Source organism: Gadus morhua, chromosome 7 (genome assembly GCF_902167405.1).
Source record: "Gadus morhua chromosome 7, gadMor3.0, whole genome shotgun sequence".
NCBI classification, from domain to species: domain Eukaryota; kingdom Metazoa; phylum Chordata; class Actinopteri; order Gadiformes; family Gadidae; genus Gadus; species Gadus morhua.
In genome coordinates, this window is record NC_044054.1 from 8,880,222 (window position 1) to 8,896,878 (window position 16,657).

A 16,657-nucleotide genomic window follows, 5' to 3' on the forward strand; every position below is an offset into this window, starting at 1 on the left:
ACTCCGTTACTGTCCGGCTCTGTCTATAACCCGCGGCTCGGGAGCCGAAGGTGGCTCTTTCACCCCTCTGCAGTAGCTCCTAGTATCTTTAACTATTTTTTTTTAATCTCAAAGGGAACACCTCTTAATCTGGAGATCAAGGTGATACTGCGACACTAAAATAGCAAAATAAAGTGTTTTAATATCTTGTAAACGATCTTACCACCATACATTTTATAAATGCAACAAACTATCGGCTATTGGTTATTTTATATGTAGTCTAACTAAATATAAAACTTTAAATGTGCTGTGTTATCCATTTTAGTGGCCGAATAGGTTTGGTGGCCCCATGAATTTTATTTGGTGGGAGAGGGAACAAAAATGTCTCTTTTGATAGTGAAGGTTGTCGCAAGGACGTGTAACCAAAACAGCCCTTTAATATCCATCGATCCTTAATCCTGCTGTTGTAACAACGCTTGTGTAAATGACTGGATCGAATGTCGCACAACATATTTGTATGCATTTATTCACTGGATGCTTGGGTGCGGTTTCACAATGGCACACACAGCGACATTCTGAAACAGGATGCATTTTCAGTGTCATGTGCGACGGTTTGCCCTAATAAAACAATCCACTAACTATTTACACACACAGACGGGAGAGACACACACAGACAGGGGAGAGAGACACACACACACACACACACACACACACACACACACACACACACACACACACGTAAAGTGCTCTGAATGTCGATTGTTTCTCGTTCATGGAACACCCAAGTGCAGAAAGGTAGGACAGACAAATAATAGTTAACATTGATGAGAACTATAACAATAACTTAATTACTCTTAACCAGTGCCGAAAAACATAAGTCCCATCCCTGTTTTCCATTCACATTTACACTTAAACCAAAACACTTTCAGAAAGCTCTGTGTCAGATCGCGTTCAGACCTTAACCTAAATGCTGTGTTGTTGGTGTGCGAGCGCATTCCCATTCATTGTCTATGTGCGTCTTTCATGTCACAGAGGAGCTCAGCTCCGACCCCCCTCTCCGAACTCTCCGTCCAATAGGAAGCATCTGTACACTCCGGGGTGGTGAGGTCACCTCTGGGTTCCGGAAAGAAATTTAAGGGAAGGAGAGAAAACCAACGACTGCTATGGGGGGGGGAACGAGGTCATTTTGGCGGGAGACCGTTGTCCCCTCTGCTCTCTCCCGGGTCTCTCTGGGTTTGACCTTAGCTGTGACCTACAATGAGACGGGGGATAAAACTTTATGACATTAATAATTAATTCATGATACTTTTCTTAAAGAAATTACAATACGATTTTTTTGTATTTTTTAAGGAAACTTGCTTTCAAAAAATGTGATTAAAAAAAAATATGATTAAATATATATATTGTCATTAATTTATAAAAAGTAAAAAATACATTCAATTTGTACCTGTGGTCGTGACTAACCCACATATGTTAATACCGAAATTGCAACACACTCAGTCGCCACGGAAACCACAGTGTACACTGACCTGCTATGTATTTGGCGCCGACTAGCATTAGCATGCTGCCGATGATGTAGAAGCCGAGCGGGACGCTGCAGAAGATGCTGGTCTCGCCTGATGACGGTGCCGTGTTCCGAGATCCGGTGGCCATTTTAGATCCGGCACATGGAGGGGGGAGGAGCAATCAGTTGAAAATAAACTGGAGGATTGTCACCATTGCTGAGTTCCAATATCCATACTATCTGCACTCATACTTCAGGGCTCCAGACTGCGACCAAATGGTCGCATTTTGCGACCAAAACTTGAGTGTGTGACCGAATTTCCCATCTGGTCGCGCATGTGCGACCAGTAAATTTGCCCTTTTTTTTTTTACACGTCAAACGTGGAAGGGGCGCGTCAATGAATCCGGAATCTTTATTAGGCCAATGAGTGTAAGAAGGATAGGGAATGGCCACTTTAAGTGCTTAATGTGTCGAGGGGGAGGGTCGTAGAGATTATCGAGCGCGCATAAACGTCTGTGTGAAGGAGAGGATTTCACACAACCTGCTACGTGCGTTTACAATGAGCAAGCAAACTATTGCCTCGTTCTTCCGACCTTCAGCTAAGATAAGATAAGATACAACTTTATTAATCCCCCGTAGGAGAAATTTGTTTGTTGCAGAACAGCCCAGCAGCAGTGGAAGGACACAGGATAAAATAACAATGCAATAAATACAAAGTGCTAATGCATAAGTAGAAGCTTATAGTTAAAATAGGGACAAAAACAAGACAAACAGAACCAACATCAAGATGGGTGATGCATGTACACATATACAGGTGCTGGTCAAATTATTAGAATATCATGAAAAAGTTGATTTATTTCAGTAATTATATTCAGAACGTGAAACTTACATATTATATCAATTCATTACACACAGAGTGATATATTTGAAATGTTTATTTCTTTTAATTTGGATGATTAGTACTGACAATTACTGAAAATCCCAAATTCAGTATCTCAGAAAATTAGAATATTAGTTACGACTAGTACAAAAAATGATTTTTTAGAAATGTGGGCCAACTGAAAAGTATGAACATGGAAAGTTTCAGCATGTATGGCAATCAATACTTAGTTGCAGCTCCTTTTGCCTGAATTGCTGCAGCAATACGGCGTGGCATGGAGTCGACCAGTCTGTTGCACTCCTCAGGTGTTATGAGAGCCCAGGTTGCTTTAATAGTGGCCTTCAGCTCTTCAGCATTGTTGGGTCTGGCGTCTCGCATCTTCCGCTTCACAATACCCAATAGGTTTTCTATGGGGTTAAGGTCAGGTGAGTTTGCAGGCCAATCAAGAAGAGGGATACCATGGTCCTTAAACCAGGTACTGGTAGATTTGGCACTGTGTGCAGGTGCCAAGTCATGTTGGAAAATGAAATCGTCACCTCCATAAAGTTGGTCCGCGGCAGGCAGCATAAAGTGTTCTAAAACTTCCTGGTAGACTGCTGCATTGACCCTGGACCTCAGGAAACACAGTGGACCAACAGCAGCAGATGACATGGAAACCCAGACCATTACTGACTGTGGAAATTTTACACTGGACTTCAGGCAACGTGGATTCTGTGCCTCTCCTGTCTTCCTCCAGACTCTGGGACCTTGATTTCCAAAGGAGATACAAAATTTACTTTCATCTGAAAACATAACTTTGGACCACTCAGCAGCAGTCCAGTCCTTTTTGTCTTGAGCCCAGGCGAGACGCTTTTGACGTTGTCTCTTATTCAAGAGTGGCTTTACACGAGGAATGCGACAGCTGAAGCCCATATCTTGCATACGTCGGTGTGTGGTGCTTCTTGAAGCACTGACTCCAGCTACAGTCCACTCTTTGTGGATCTCCCCCACATTTTTGAATCGGTTTTGTTTGACAATCCACTCCAGGGCGCGTTTATCCCTCTTGCTTGTACACTCTTTTCTACCACATCTTTTTCTTCCCTTCGCCTCTCTATTAATGTGCTTGGACACAGAGCTCTGGGAACATCCAACCTCTTTGGCAATGACCTTTTGTGTCTTGCCCTCCTTCTTTAAAGTATCAATGGTCATCTTTTGGACAGTTGTCAAGTCAGCAGTCTTCCCCATGATTGTGTGTCATACAGAATCAAAACGAGACCATTTAAAGGCTTTACCAGGTGTTTTGAGTTAGTTAGCAATTTAGAGTGTGGCACCAGGTGTCTTCAATATCTGACCTTTTCACCATATTCTAATTTTCTGAGATGTTGAATTTAGGGTTTTCATTGGTTGTCAGCTATAATCATCTTCTTTTTGGCAAAAAACACTTATAATGTATCAGTCTGTTTGGAATGAATGTATACATTCTACAGGTTTGACTTTCTAAATGGAATTAATGAAATAAATCAACTTTTTCATGATATTCTAATAATATGACCAGCACCTGTATACGCATACCTAAACACACACACATGCATATGCAAACACATAAACGTACACAAACACAATCATCATCAGGCACTGTTGAACAGCCTAATGGCTGCCGGCACAAAGGAGCACCTAAAGCACTCCGTCTTGCACCTGGGGAACATCAACCTGTGACTGAAGGTGCTCCCCATCTGCCACAGCTCAGCATGGAGGGGATGGGAGGAGTGGCCCATGATGGACTTGAATTTGTCCCTCATCCTCCTCTCCACCACCACCTCCAGACTGTCCAGCTCAAGTCCCACAACAGAGCTGGCTTTCCTAACCAGCTTGTTGAGTCTGTTTGACTCCCCAGCCTTGATGCCTCCTCCCCAGCACGCCCCAGCGAAGAACAGCGTGCTGGCTACCACAGACAGATAAAAAAAATAAAAAGGCTTAGTGTGCCAGTGCAAGTCATTCCTGCACGGGTCTTATTTTACAAACCCCGCAGCCGCCCGTGCCCGCAATACTTCAAACCGCATCCGACCCGTGCTCCGACAATAGCCCGACCAGACCCGCTACAAATTGATATCGACACCCGACCCGCACCCGATGGAAAATTAGAAACATTAGATGGGAATTACACTATCTGGTGTTTGGCTTGGTGCTCTGCAAAAAAAGCACATCATCCACTGTTGACGATTTTAGTTGACTCCTCCGCTCCTGAATAACATATCCAGCACCGGTGAAGTCTCGCTCGCAATCGCAAAACCCGCGCCCGACCCACGCTGTTCAGGCGTCCGACCCGACTTGTTTCATCCAAATTTTGCGGGTCACCAGAACCAGTGCAGGACACTGCTTCAGGTGCCATAAAGGGCGTTTCACACGTTTGTCGGGCCTGATAATGCATTCTCAATGGATAGGCGAGCGGGCAGAGAGGAGCCTCAATGTCCTGTCAAGCGGCACGATAAGCGGGCGCACTCCCGTGAAACTGTCGCTTCAGTACTTGCATGCTCAAACCTGGAAACCGTTGGGATAGATGAGAATCACAATTAAATGTGACACTCAATTTGAAACAGCACATTGTAATTTCTGCATCTATTATCAAAATAGTTATTAGTAATACAGTGAAAATTATTAGAAATGTGAATATTTGGTTGGCATGTGGATTAACGATGTGCGCCCCTAAAAAAAAAAAGAAGACGTTTTGGTTGCGCCGCTAAAATTTTCAGTTAGGGGCCACAGTGCTCCTAGTTAAAAAAATAAGTCTGGAGCCCTGTACTTAGTTTGAGTACGTAGGGCGTTCCAATTAAGATCGGGGCGAAAAGAAGTGTACTGAGATGACCCGGATGGTGTACTCAAAACAGTTAAACTGCGGAGTGTGGATCGATGTACATGTTTGGTACTCAACGGCAGCCATCTTAGCTATGTAGCGGAAGAGGCGGAGCCAGGCTGAGCCAACGTTGGCGCATTATCAAGAATATAAGGCTGTAACAAGGCTCTGCTAGGGTAGAGAAATGTAATATTGCATTCTCTGCCTATCTTGTTCAGTGGTCATTTATGTATAATCTTTATAATAATACCATTTTGTAATAAATAAGGTCATTATCAACAAGGACTATTGAAACTAATAATGATAAGGAATAATTGGTACCATTTTTGGACAAAAAACTGACCAAACCTGATTGGACATTTAATTAAAATGCACACTTAAAAATAAAATCTACGGATCCTACCGTTGCCGTTGGCGACGGGCTCCGTCGTCTCCCAGTTCTTGGATTTTTCCACCGCCTTCTTCCAGCGTGCGTACCGAAATTCACTTTCTGCCGAGCGAGACAGACGGATAGATGAGCAACGTTTGCTACAGTCCACTGGGTAGGCTGGTAGACTGATCTATCCAGCACACATCTAGGTGGACACGCCCACCTGTGATGTCACAATGCTGCACATTTTCAAACCTGCATGTAATGGCTTATCACACTCACACCTGGTGGTATGATATGTCCCCTTTAAGATTTAGCAGAAAGCAAGTCTTACTTCCTCAGTTAACGATCACAAACTCCTCAACCAAACTTCAGGTTCCGTTAACGTACCCAAACTCCTCATCCAAACCCCAGTTACGGTCAACATTCCCAAACTCATAATCAGAACCCAAGTTTCCGTTATTGATCCCGAACTCCTAATGCGAACCCCAGTTTCCGATAACGATCCCGAATTCTCACCTTCGGGGTTGATCTGCGGCTCAAACTTCTCGGAGGTGACCTCACTCAGGTCCTCAGGCCGCAGGCTCCACACGCTCACGCCCTCCGCTGAGCCGGCCGCCATCGCCGCGCCCAGGGCGGTGGTCTCCGGCATTGACGGCTTCACTGCGTAAAGAAAAAAACAACCCCACCCGCCCGTCACCATGACAACCTTTAACCTTAAAGAGGTGACATATTCTACCACCAGGTGTGAGTGTGATTAACCGTCATAAGCCGAAAATCTGCCTCTTCGGGACAGACAGGTGGGCGTGTCCAACTAGATGTATGACGGATAGATGAGCAACGTTTTCTATGGTCCACTGGGTAGGCTGGTAGACTGATCTATCCAGCGCACATCTAGGTGGACACGCCCACTTGTGATGTCACTAAAACACAAAAAGTGGCAGATTTTCGGCTATTAACGACTAATCACACTCACACCTAGTGGTATAATATCTCACCTTTAACCTTTAAAACAGGGGTGATGAAAGCAAAACCGCGAACGCGTCTCGGCCTTCAACCTCTGTCCGTTTTGGATTTCCAAGGGAAGGGTCAACCAAAAAACATCTGGAAAGCAACAAGACGGACCTGTTGCGTTCCAATACGCTTGTCAATCTCTCCAGTACAGAAGGGAGTTTTGGTGACGATAACTTTAACGGTCATCTGCTCTGCGAGGATGACTCGATAGCTAAAACGCAGACAACCGCTTCATAACAGTAGCGATCAGATAAGGTACAGGGACACCGCATCTTACGTTGGGGTGTCTATTAGTGGTATGCAGAGGAAACAACCCCCCCCAAAACCCTAACCCTCAAGTATCGAAATACCACAACATTTTGATAATAGGACTTTGTTCGGATGTTAAGTTTTGAATGGAATCGGCTGTGTCTCTGACTCTTTAGTCTTTATGTCACTGTCCAATAGAGGAGCGGCAGCTCATTTGCATATGTATGCAAATGAGCCGTCACTTGGTAACATCCAACAGCTAACGTTCGCTGATCTCACCGACGGGGATGCAAACCAAGCCAACAGATGATTCAAACCAAGCTAACAGATGCTTCAAACCGAGCTAACAGATGCTACAAACAAAGCTAACTCTAGCTGGTCTCACCGACAGGGATGCAAACCGAGCTAAAGGATGCTACAAGCCGAGCTAACAGATGCTACAAACCGAGCAAACTGATGCTACAAACAAAGCTAACGCTGGTTGGTCTCTCCGACGGGGATGCAAACAAAGCCAACAGATGCTACAAACAAAGCTAACGCTAGTTGGTCTCACTGGCGGGGATACCAACCAAGCCAACAGATACTACAAACCGAGCTAACAGATGCTACAAACAAAGCACTTGCTAGCTGGTCTCACCGACAGGGATGCAGAGGATGTCGGCCTGCAGCTGCATCAGCAGCCGGTTGGAGGTCATGCCCCCGTCCACCTGCAGCTGGCTAAGTGGGATGCCACTGTCCTGGTTCATGGCATCCAGGATCTGAAGGAAAACAACAAGAACAACAACTCAGTCCCGACTAGAGCTAAGCAATTAGTTGAATTTTGCTTGTGATTTTGATTTGATTTATTTTAGGTCAAAATCTCCAAATGAATATAACCAAGTTTAAATAAATTGTGTACATTTTTTACAATTTTAATTAAGTATATCTATTTTATTCACTAAATGTTTTGTACAGAACAACTGGATACATATTTGTATATTATTTTCTAGTTTAACATTTTGTGTATTTTTTTTAAAGGGGAATTTTTCAAAGGTCTCAGTTAGAAAGGTTTTCTTTTTGGAGGGAAATGCTGAAAAATAATCTTGTGTGACATTGACCAAAGTAATCGTGATTATCATTTTTTCCATAATCTATCAGCCCAGGTCCCTGCACACGGCCAAGTTTGTGAGCCGTTTAAACCCTGTGAGTGCAAGCGACGAATCGGATCATCATGAATGAATGCAATGAATGATTGAATGAATGGATATACGTATATGATCATCAAAAATGTACGGAATGAATGAATGAATATATAGGATCAACAAAATCGCAATTCGATTTCGTCAAACCGAACAGCCCTAGTCAGCACATGGTGTTCTGCGTTACTGCCGAACGATTTGGGGAAATAATCGAATTGCGATTATTTCGACCAATACTGCGATTTAGTATGCGGTTTTTCTTTTTTAAAGTTCCTTATGTTCTGGGTTATTCACTAAACATGCATTGAATCATTCTATAGTATGACCAACACTGAGTCTCTTGCCGCTAATCAAAGTCAGCCTCAATGTCAATTTATTCACATGTAGACATACAAAGCAATCGAGATGACGTTGCTCACTATCCCACGGTGAACAGATAAAGTGCACATGCACAACAGATCAGACTACACTAAAAGTAAACAGACAAGACAACACTAAAAGTAAGCATTGAAGTGCGCAAGAGATAAGGACATTACTAGAAAGATAGACAGAAAGATAATAAAATCTAAGAGAAGCAGCACACGTTTCAATACAAGTTAATTAGAGTTGTGGTAGTGAAAAAAATTTCAGTCTGTTTTGGGGGGGGGGGGGAATTCAGCTTTCTGACAGCTGGTGGATGTCGCTGAGGGGAGAGAGGGGAGAGAATTTAGCTTCCTTGACAGCCTGGTGGATGAAGCTGTTTGTGAGTCTGGTGGAGCGGGCACGGAGGCTCCGATACCTTCTCCCAGAGGTCAGGAGGCTGAACAGACGCCAGCATGTGGTTGGCGTCGCTCACAATCATGGTTGCTTTTCGGGTGTGGCGGGTGATGTATGCGTCTTTCAAGGAAGGGAGTTGTGCACCGATGATCCTTCCAGCTGGGTTCACCATGCGTTGCAGTGCCTTCCTGCTGTATTCAGTGCAGCTCCCGCCCCACACAGAGATACAGCTGGACAGGATGCTTTTAATGGTGCCCCGGTAGAAAGTGACAGGGGGAGGAGCTTTCGCATGCTTCAGTTTGCGAAGGAAGTAGAGGCGCCGCTGTGCTTTCTTCACCTGTGATGCAGTGTTGGGGGCCCAGGCGAGGTCCTCACTGTGCTGCTTCCTCTCTCCACAGCAGCACCATCGATGATCAGTGGTGGGTGTTCGGCGTGGCCTGTCCGGAAGTCAACAACAATCTCCTCGGTTTTGCTGACATTAAGCAGGAGGTCGTTGTCTCTGCACCACATTGTCAGAAGGTTGACTTCCTCCCTTTAGTGGGTCTCGTCGTTCCTGGTGATGAGACCCACCAGAGTTGTAACGTCTGCGTACTTCACCGTATGATTGCACTGTAGGTTGGTATGCAGTCGTGAGACAGCAGGGTGAAGAGCAGGGGACTGAGTACACAGCCTTGGGGGGTCCCTGTGCTGAATGTGATGCTGATGGAGGTGTTGTTGACGACTCGTACTGCTTGTGGCCTCTCACTGAGAAAGTCGAGCAGCCAGTTGCAAAGGGAGGCGTGGAGCCCAAGCTGGTCCAGTTTACAGATGATTGTTGTGGGATAATGGTGTTGAATGCTGAACTGAAGTCTATGAACAGCATTCTCACATCTGAGTCTGTTGAGTCCAGGTGGGTGAGGGCTGGATGGAGAGCAGAGCAGATTGCATCCTCTGTGGACCGTTTGGCTCGGTATGCGAACTGAAAGGGGTCCAGGGTGGGGGGGGGGGAGAATGGACTTGATGTGTGACATGACTAGCCGTTCGAAACACTTCATGATGATGGGGGTCAATGCCACAGGGCGATAGTCATTGAATCAGGATGGAGCAGGTTTCTTTGGCACAGGTATGATGATGGTGGCCTTGAAATGTGATGGAACAGAAGCTTGTCTCAAGCTGTGTTAAAGACATCCTTGAAGACATCCTTAAGCTCCTCTGCGCAGTCGTTCAACACACGGCCTGGAATGTTGTCTGGGCCCGTTGCCTTGTGGGAGTTGATAGTGGAGGGTGTCCTTCAAACTGGCAGCAGACAGGAACAGAGCATGATCGTGGGAGGTGGGTGAAGTTTTCTCTGGGTTTGTATCGTTTGTGGCTTCAAACCGTGCAAAGAAGCTGTTGTTGAGTAGAGAGATGTTGTCGTCTGTAGCGCGGGCTCATAGTCCGTGATGGTCTGAAAGCCCTGCCACAGGCTCTGTGCGTCTCTGCCGTCTTTTAAGTGGCAGGTTATCTTTTTTGTATTTTCCTGTTTTGCTTTCCTGATGCCAGGTTGGCTCTCTCTGTTCTCAGGCCAGGTTCATACCCGGATTTGAAGGCGTTGTCTCTGGTACTCAGCAGCCGGTGGACATCCCCCGTCAGCCATGGCTTCCGGTTAGCCCGAATGACGATGGTCTTTGTGCGAGTAACATCATCGATGCACTTCCTGATGTAAGAAGTAACAGTGTCTGTGTACTCCTCAATGTCTGTTTAAACATTTCCCAGTCTATTGTTCCAAAACAGTCCTGAAGAATAGAGGAGGCAGGCCCCACACGTACCTGCTTCCGAACCGGTTTGGAGACTTTCACTCTCTGTCTGTAGGCTGGCATGAGCATAACAGTGATGTGATCAGAGAGTCCGATGTGGGGCAAGGAGGAGGCCTTGTATGCTCCTTTGTGTGTAGTCTAGACCATATCCAAAATGTTATCTCCTCTTGTTGTGAAATTAACATGCTGGTAGAGTTTTAGAAGGACAGTATTAAGATCAGCATGATTCAAATCTCAAGCGAGGATGAATCCATCTGGGTGTGCCGTCTGTTGTTCACTGATGGTCTGATACAGTTCACAAAGTGCCGCATTCCTGTCGCTGCTGGTGGAGGTTGGAGGGATGTACACCGCAATGGCAAAATCGCAGTAAACTCCCTCGGTAGGTAGAAAGGACGGCACCTTATGATCATACTACCGCAGCGTCAGGGCACCACACATCCTGGATGTAAACACAGACCCCGCCACCTCCAGTCCGTGTTTTGGTGAAAACAAGCACACAGCAGTTATTCACTTTACGATTCGCTGACCTCAGCAGTCGTATATGGTCCATTTTATTGTCCAGTGATTGACGTTAGCCAGGAGGATAGATGGTATGGCTCGGTGATTCGGACCAGCCGCTAGCATAGCCCGAATACATCCATGCTTGCCCCTCTTCTGCTTCCTCGCACACTGCTTCTGACGTATCCTTTTTCGGGGAGGAGTGGCAGCTGAGTCCGATGAGATCGCAGGACGGCAAAGTAATCCGAGCTCCTTAAGTGTCTCTGTTGCAATGTCCAAGACGTTGCAAAGCTTGCTCTTGCAGATATCATGCAAGATCGGCCATTTCGTCACCGTTTTCTCGGTTTGCGCTCACACTTTTCTCCACACAGTTCCCCCTACAGCTTCGTAGTAGATATTTTAGTCGTAACAACTCGTAGATGACCCTTCCCCATGCACTTCTACGCTAGCCATGGGCATTTGTTTTCAAAGAAGCCGGCGAATGCGTGGAGCCATGTGGATGTTCATAAAGAGTAGACAAGGTTATAAATTTTGAAATGGTGTATTGGTGTTACAATAAACATAAACCCATCCTTTTTTATAGTTGACGGGGAGATTTTATATCCTAAATTATATATTTTTTATCTTTGGTTTAACAGAACGATCAGTGTAAGAGTGTTGGCCAACATAATACATAACGATAGCATTAACAATTTGCGCAGCAATATTATATTTATGTATCTGCTCAAGTACGTCACTTGTGTACGGAATTGCAGGGAGTTGGATTCTGACATCGAGAGGGTATGCTGTCGCCAGTCCCCGCAGGAAGGTTGTCATAGCCAGATGCTGCGTGTGGAAGATTAGGGACACATGTTTACGTGCAAATGTTTGTAAATAAATATTATTGAATATGGTATTAAAACGTTTCCCTTTTTTTATACAACAGATGTTTGCACCAACTTTCATTCATTTGTTCAATAATACACACAAAATAATGTAAGTGACAGTTCTTCACGGTTTGTTTTTGCCTTACGGCTATTGTCTAGCATCTTCTTGATGGTTCTCTGGATTTCCTCGAGACACTTGTACCCGCACAAGTTCGGATGACGGTGGTGGCTGTACCGGGGCAATCAGGCCGAGCCGTCTTGGGTCATCAAGCCTCGTAACGATAACTCATAACAAGGCTGTTTGCAAACGCTTGTAACGAAGAAAAAATACAAAGCATATTTTTACAAACATGTTTACACGCGGGGAACACCAAAGGTATAACATGGATAAAGCTATAATGGAGCTTCATGTCTCGTAAAATGTAACAGTTCTGTTTCCAACGAATATTTGCTAACTAGCAGCTCAAGTGCAAGGTACTGCATAATATGACCAGCCGGACATATCACATGATATAGGCTACACTCTTAGGAAAATCTGGGGCATTTGAATAGCTATGATCTAAAAAAACAAAACCTGGATTCAGGGATTTAGCCTGTATCTGGGGGACGAGACAGACGAATAGCAAAAAAATCATGGAACAAAAGGTGTTTGGTAGCGAGTACGCTAACACCCCAGCAAGCAAGCAAGCTAGAAACATACAGGGCTCACGAAACGGTCGAGCAAACACATTTTTACAGAGATTATCAACATCAAGACAGCCACGAAGACAAAGTTCACCCAAGGGTACTTACAATTTCAAAAGCATCACGGCCAAGTCGGCGTCTGATTTTTCTTTCAGTTCACGCTATTCCTGAGAAGCTCGCCCAACGTTTACTCGTGTCTGGCCTCTCTGTCGGTCGTCTCCCTTTTCTCTTCTTCTGTTCCTCCGACATTGGGTTTCTCTGTCTCTTTTTAGTCGGTTGATCCATGATGAATGTAACAATCCCTCCTCTACGTGTGTTTATATCGAGCGGGTTCTGTGTTTGTGGGTCTGTAGTGCCGTAAAGCAATTTGTTACTTCGCGAGACCCAAGAGTCCAGCGAGAGTGGGCGGCGGGTCGCTGACTCGCCGGCAGAAACTTCCATATTCCCCTTTCTCCACCAAAATGTGCTAGGGGGAGTCGAAACAGCGACCAATCAAACCAAAAAGTGCAATAAAACCATCACAATGACTCTAAACCCGTTATATTAAGGTAAATTAAGCCAAAAAAGCTGCATAGTTCCCCTTTAAACAAACAAAACACTGCATCATCGGGAGAGTGAGTGGTCGCTGCATCAGTCGCGCCGCCATGGTAACCCAGAACCCAGAAAATTTAGTAACAATTAGCAACACCTGTGGTGAGAAAATGCTAAACCATGGTCTGTAGTTCAAGTTCAAATTACTATATTTTGTACCCAAAGGTAGATTTTGTTTGCAGCATAGGGTCCTTATACCCACAAATAGGAAAAATACATGGAGGCACATATCAAAAATTACTAAAGTTCTAACAGGTCCCGATTAAAGATGAGGTGAACTAAACCAATAGTAAAACTACATAATAATTATTGATATGTGCCTCCTTTTCCCTATTTGTGTGCATGAGGACTCTATACTGCAAACAAAATCTACCTTTGGGTACATAATAAAGTAACTTGAACTTGAAATACATACTATGGTATAGCATTTCCTCACCACTGTTGTGGAGATGTTGCTAATTATTTGAGATTTTTTCCGCATGCAAACACATCTTACCTCTCGCGTCTGAAAGCACACCGCCTCCAAGGCTGCGAACGCCACATGTTTGCGGTTGGTGAACTGCGTCAGCCCGCAAATGATCCTGACCAGAGAGGGAGAGGGACAGAGAAGAGTCATGTGAGGATTTAGACCCCAAGCCCATTCTACCGGCGATTTGAATTCGCTTTGCAGAAGGGTTTGGAGAAGAGCAATATAAATCTTTCTGCTTCTGATACGCTTTTGAAGGAGCCAATCACCAAGCTGGCTTCTCCCCTTGGGGCGCTATTGGCTGGTTTAACACAATGACGACAGGAAAGCAACGGCAAGCAGCCAATTGCGTACAGAGTCAGTTGAACTAGGCCCGTCGATCACGCCTCTTGTGATGAAGAAAATTACAGCAGCCTCCCCAGACCAACGTGCAATCTACAATTGAGCTTGGTCTGGCAATAGCCAGGCTAGGGAGGACTGCTACTGAGGAGTCAAACTGGTGGCGTAAGTTTTTTTACCTGACAAATACAGAACACTTTCTTCCTCTGCTTTATAAGGTCCCACATTATGCCACCAGGTGTGAGTGTGATTAGCCGTTACAAGCATTTTTGAAAATCCTCTACCGACATCACAAGTGGGTGTGTCTACCTACGTGTACGCTGGATAGATCAGTCTACCAGCCTACCCAGTGGACTACAGCAAACCGTTGTACATCTAGGTGGACACGCCCACTTTGGATGTCACGAGAAGCAGTCTTTAAAAATGGCTAGTAACCTCTTATCACACTCACCTTTGACCTTTAACCAAAAATCTAAAGCCCTATGGCAATGATTTAACGGCTTAGCTTTCGAATGAGCAAAATTCACAAAAAAGATAGGGCTCGGTTCAAGTAATAACTGATATAAAATCGTTATCATTCGTTAGTTTATTTGTACATTGAAACATAATTTGTACGCTTTAGGCATGGCATCTTTATTTATAAAGCATACACAAGCCAGACTCAAAGTGCTTCACATAAAAACATTGTCATACAATAAAAATTTAATAAGTTAAATAAAGTAAAAAAATGTAGTACTAATGCTTACCACTTTGACCCCTTGTGTCCACTGTGAGACGGCTGTTATTTATACAAAACAAGACATTTTACCACGGCCCCTTACCCTCTTGCACTTGGCTCCCAATAGGGGGCGTAGAGTCCGGAGAACGCTGGGACAAAATAACAACCGTAGGAGGTACCGACGGAGGCGGCCATCTTTTCTGCATTTAGCGGGGTAGAAACCACGTTATCAATACTAGACAATAATAGAATTCCAAAAGTGGAATTCAAGCCACGATACGATTTGTTATTCCGATTGGTTGAGGTTTTCATATAGCATATAACTACATATGACATACAACACCTTTAAATGGCGAACAGATTTTCCAGCATACAAATATATTAATTTATATATATTATTGATCAATTAATTGAATTAACGCCAAAAAAAAAACACCAAAAGACACAACGCACACCGTCGAGTTTTATTAGATGTCCTCCATTTTCCTTGGTTCATAACGTCCACCATGTCTTAGAATTGAAACTGAGCTTAACACCCCTTAACCCAAACCCTTCACCCTACCCCTACAACCATACCCCTATGATATTCCAGAGACAGATTTTGTATAAAAAAATACATAAAAATGTAAAGATTAAAACCCCGTCAACGACTACTAATGACGTACTGTAACTGGGTATTGAAGGGTTGTCGTGCCAGTTCGTAGGGGTAGGGTTAAGGGTTAGGGGTAGGGTTATGGGTTTGGGCCTTAACCAGAGCCTACAGATGGAACTCCTCTGGCCACGTACCCAGCTCCTCCGAGGTCTGGATGATGCCCAGGTTGTCCTGGAGCCAGCGTACCACGGCCCCGGCGATGGCCACAGAGCCCTGGGGGAAGAAGCTGGCGTTACACTCACAAAAGACACACTTCCATACTATTACGGAAAAGCCGCATTAGACACAAAAGTACATGCTACATGCCCGGGAGTCATGTGACATGGCACATGAGTGTAGTAGGGGGTTGAGCTAAGATAGAAACACTGTAACAATGTATCAAACACACAGAGTTTCTGAAATGCAATGATGCGGTAAATACTCATTCCACAAATGGTTTTATCAACTTGGGCAACTTAAAGGAGAATTTCACCAGAGGAGACATGAATCTGTATTGAAAGTGGGCCATAACAGCCAATCAGCGTTCGCTCCCTGAGAACGTAACATAACAACCAATCAGCGTTCGCTCCCTGAGAACGTAACATAACAGCCAATCAGCGTTCACTCCCTGACAACTTAACATAACGGCCAATCAGCGTTCACTCCCTGCAGTCCAGTGTGAACAGCAGCATGGAGAAGTGATTGTTGCCGTTTGCGGACTCCCGGAAGCTCTATATCTAAATAATATAACATAATATATAGGTATCTATATAATATAATGCATAATATCATGGCCAAAAGCTGTGTCCGCCTCCGGACGATATTGTGAATTTAAGACTGCGTCGGGTTCTCGGACGTCTCCGGTACTTCCACAACAAGTAAAGACTCGTAGTGGGTGTTATATCGGCCAGAGTCCTGCACGAGTTCGGGTACCCGACGGGTGAACCACACAATTTGGATGAAACGGGGAAAAAATAATAGGTACTGTGTCGGAGACGGGTGCGGGAAGGGTCGGACGCCTTAGCAGCGCGAGACTTCTCCGGGGCTAGAGAGGTTATTAAAAGGTGCAGAGGAGTCAACTAAAACCGTCCACAGTGGATGATGTGCTTTTTTTGCGCAGCAATCTAAAGCATCACGCCAAACACCAGATACTGTAATTCCACGGCGTTCAATCTAATGTGTCTAATTTTCCTTATGACACATTTGGGCGTCGGTATAAATTTATAGCAGGACTGGTCGGGTACGGAATGTAATTCGCGGGTGCGGGTCAGCAAAATAAGACCCGTGTATTGATTCTCGGCCATGGTGGAGAAGGAATTGGGGGAAGAA

The 16,657-nt window shown here is 44.8% G+C and overlaps 1 protein-coding gene across 2 annotated transcripts in view; it reads right to left on the bottom strand.

The window, feature by feature from the left end:
• Nucleotides 1-479: 479 nt before the first annotated feature.
• LOC115546845 (glycerol kinase) overlaps nt 480-16,657 on the bottom strand; it is a 37,939-nt gene continuing 21,761 nt past the window's right edge. For both annotated transcript variants that reach the window (XM_030360615.1, XM_030360614.1), the window contains 8 exons: nt 15,484-15,562; nt 14,801-14,897; nt 13,671-13,755; nt 7,464-7,584; nt 6,083-6,226; nt 5,597-5,683; nt 1,509-1,595; nt 480-1,231 (listed from right to left, as the gene is read on the bottom strand). In XM_030360615.1, coding sequence (XP_030216475.1) covers nt 1,221-1,231; nt 1,509-1,595; nt 5,597-5,683; nt 6,083-6,226; nt 7,464-7,584; nt 13,671-13,755; nt 14,801-14,897; nt 15,484-15,562 — 711 coding nt within the window. In that variant the 3' untranslated portion in view covers nt 480-1,220. The remainder of the gene's footprint in view (nt 1,232-1,508; nt 1,596-5,596; nt 5,684-6,082; nt 6,227-7,463; nt 7,585-13,670; nt 13,756-14,800; nt 14,898-15,483; nt 15,563-16,657) is intronic.